The 3,456-nt window shown below is 38.5% G+C and overlaps 1 protein-coding gene across 1 annotated transcript in view; it reads left to right on the top strand.

Moving 5' to 3' along the window:
• The first annotated feature begins 2,725 nt into the window (after window positions 1-2,725).
• Window positions 2,726-3,456, top strand: part of DOCK3 (dedicator of cytokinesis 3) — a 492,344-nt gene continuing 491,613 nt past the window's right edge. Inside the window, exon 1 of the mRNA XM_023512988.1 lies at window positions 2,726-2,876. Coding sequence (XP_023368756.1) covers window positions 2,726-2,876 — 151 coding nt within the window. The remainder of the gene's footprint in view (window positions 2,877-3,456) is intronic.

Below are 3,456 nucleotides of genomic sequence, written 5' to 3' on the forward strand. Positions count from 1 at the left end.
TTTTTTTAACTGTAGTTGCTTTAAATCTACTTGTATCTGAAAATAAGATTGCAATGCCTCCTTTCTTCTGATTTCCTATTTTCTGAAATATTATTTTCCATCCTTTCACCCTGAGTCTTGCTTTGTCCTTCAAGGCTATGTGTGTTTACTGTTGACAGCATATGGATGGTTTGAACTTTTTTATCCAATCAGCCAGCCTGTGCCTCTTCAGTGGGGAATTCAAGCCATTAATATTTATTGAGAGAATTGATAAGTGTGGTGGAGTTCTCTTCATCTGTTTTGTGAAAGTGTATTGCTTAGTTTTATCTTTTGCATCATTGTGGAAGCTAGGTTTTGTACTTTAGTTTTGGAGTGTTTAGTTTGCTGGTGGTCTATTCTGATGGTCAGTGTGGAGATAGGTCTGTGTATTTCCTGTAGACCTGATCTTATGGAAGACTTCCTCAATATTTGTGTATCAGTAAAAGATTTGATTTCTCTGCCAAATTTAAAGCTTAGCTTAGCAGGACATAGGATTCTGGGCTGAAAATTGTTTAAGAAGGTTAAAGGTGGATGACCTTTCTATTCTGGGTAGTGAAGATTCATTTGAGAAATCCACTGTTGCCCTGTAAGTCAATTGGCACTTATTCCTAGCTGCTTGTAGGATTTTCTCTTTCATCTTGATTTTGGACAGGTTCAAGACAATGTGTCAACAGAGAAGCTCTGTTTGAGTTGAGATGAACTGGGATTTGATATCCCTGTGAAAAGAGAGTATCAGAATCTTTGGTGATACATGGGAAATTTTCATTTGTGATATCCTCTACTAGGGCTTCCATTCCTCTGAGGCATTCTTCTTCCCCTTCTGGAATACCTATAATTTGTATGTTTGAACACTTCTTGAAGTCCCATAATTCTCTCAGTGAAGTTCTGCTTTCCTCTCTCTTTTCTGCCTCTGTCACTGCCTGTGTTAGCTCAAGAGCTTCATTCTCTAGCTCTGAGATTCTTTCTTCTCCATGGTATCTGTTATTAATACCTTCTATGGCATGTTTAAGTTCCCTGATTGACTGCTTCAAATCCTTAAGTTATACTACATCCTTTCCATATTCTTCATATCTTTCATCTCCTGTTTGGTTCTGTTTTTGGATTTTCTTTGGTTATTTTCCACTTTATCAGCAATTCCCTTCATTGTTTTTACATCCACATTTTAAATTCCCTTTCTGTCATTTCTAATATTTGTTTTTAGGTGGAATCCTCTGCAGTAGCTACCTCATGATCCCGTGAGGGGGTTACTATATACCGGTTTTTCATGTTCCCCAGATTTTTCTGTTGATTCCTCCTCATAAGTATTTTCATTTTGTCTTCTTCCTCCCCCTACTTTTTCCTTCACTTCTTCCTCGTCTTTAGGTTACCTTGTCTCTGACCTTAGGTGTCGAAGTGTCCTTTTGTTATAGAACCAAAAGGAAGAGAAGAATAAAGAGCAAGAAAGGAGAAAATGTAGACAAAGAAAAGAAAAAGGAAAGGTAGGTAAAAGGAAAGATTGACAAAAATAAGAACAGAAAGAGAGACACAAGAGTAATAGTCGTGTTCAGCAGGGTGCTTTGACCTGTACCCAGAATTCCCAGCCTCTGGTGGGCTGGGTTGGGTGGGTCCCTCAAGATTTAGAGCTCCATACCAGCCTGAGAAGAAACAAGATACAACCTCTAACCCACCTCTACCAAATAGAGAAGAAAAACAAAAATAAACAAAAAACTGCAGTTTGTCACAGTTGGGAAATACCACAAGCATGCTTACAAAGGCCAAAGCTAGAAGGATCCCCTATAGCAGGGGATCAAGGTCTCCTTGTGCCAGGCCAATGCTGAGGCACCCTAGCCCAGGCCTTAGAGTGGGGCTCTGTCCCATAAATGGACTACAATTTTACAAAGAAGAAAATCGATTAGAAAAAAGGAATAATAATTATAATAAAAGTATATAAAGAGAATTCAAAATAAGATTATATAAGATGTAAATAAAGGGGGTAATCTTAGTTATTTGCAAAATTTATGAGGGAAAAGTAAAAAAAGTAGAAAAATATTTACAGAAAGAGAGAAAAGGAGAAAAATTGAAAGAAAAGTAAGAATAAAAGGAGTAGGAAAACTATAACAAAAAATAGAGCCCTTGTTATTGAAGAAAATAAAAGTGGAAAAATAAAAATACTATAAAACAAAACAAAAAGCCTTAAAGGATAATATTTGGGGGGAAAAGAATAACAAGATCAGAAAAACTAGCAACAATGGAGCTCTTATTATTGAAGGAGGAAATAATTAAAAATTATAATTACAAAAAAAGAGAAAAATCTAGGAGAAATAAGTTGAAAAAAATTTACTTTTTTTGAAAAAAACAATTTAAAAAGGGAAAAAATATATTACCATATATTGGCTACACAATAGGTGATGTTCTGGGGTATAAGATGGTAATCATGATACTGAGATAGCTGTATATGATGAGGGCTGGAAGCCTCTGTCTTGCTGAGTAGACCTGGTTCTGTCTTCCTGATTTTTTTCCCCTCAGTTCCTTATAGTGTTGGGAATCTGAAGCTCTTGTCAGTCTGCTTAGTAGATATGCCTCAACCTTACCAAACCATGTCCCTTGGCCATGGAGTGGCTGTCCCATCAAATCTTCCCCATGGGTGTCTGTCCAGCTTATTAGGAACACCAGAACTGGCCTCACCCTAGTACCTTGCAGATTGATCCTTCAAGGCAACTGTCCCACAATGGCTGCACCGAGCCTACAACTGAATGAAAGCCCTGCTCTGCCCAGTGGCTCAGTCCCGGCCCCTGGTCACTCATTCACTCATTCAAGTTCTCCCAAAGTAACTCCACCAAGTCCCCCAGAATCCCCCCCGCCAAAAAAAAGACACGCAAGTAACTCACCCTCTGTTCCTATTCTCTATTGCCACTTCTCCCAACCTCCTTTTGGGCTCCAGGAGGCTTCTGTGCTTCTCTGTGCCCCTGAAGCAATTTTTCTAGGTAGGATCCACCAGCCAGAGGTGGATGAAGCCCTTTCTCCCTGATCTCACCATGCATGGTGCAAAGGAGCTGTTTCTAGTTTTCCATCTTTTTCTTAGTCCATATTTATTTACCCTCTCAATACATTTGACAAAGTCCTTCTTAAAATCCAGTTTTCATTTGGCTTTCATGACATTATACTCTCCTGCTTTTCCTCTCACCTTACTGCATACTCCTTATTAATTTCTTTTGCTAGATCTTCTCACTTTCCCGACCTGTAAATGTTGGAACTTGATGGAAGATTTAGCATGTCCAAAATTGAACTTGGTTTCCTTCTTTCGGACATGCTTCCCAGGCCAGAAAAAATGAGTAATCCTTTACTCCAGTCATATCCCACAGCCAGTCTATCAGTAGTAGATGCTGGCAGCTCTACCTATAAAACATGTCAAAACTCCAGGCTCTTCCTAATGTCAGTATTCCTAATTTTTTTTTTTTT

Source organism: Otolemur garnettii, unplaced genomic scaffold (assembly GCF_000181295.1).
Source record: "Otolemur garnettii isolate 467f Iridium unplaced genomic scaffold, OtoGar3 scaffold00032, whole genome shotgun sequence".
Lineage (NCBI taxonomy): Eukaryota > Metazoa > Chordata > Mammalia > Primates > Galagidae > Otolemur > Otolemur garnettii.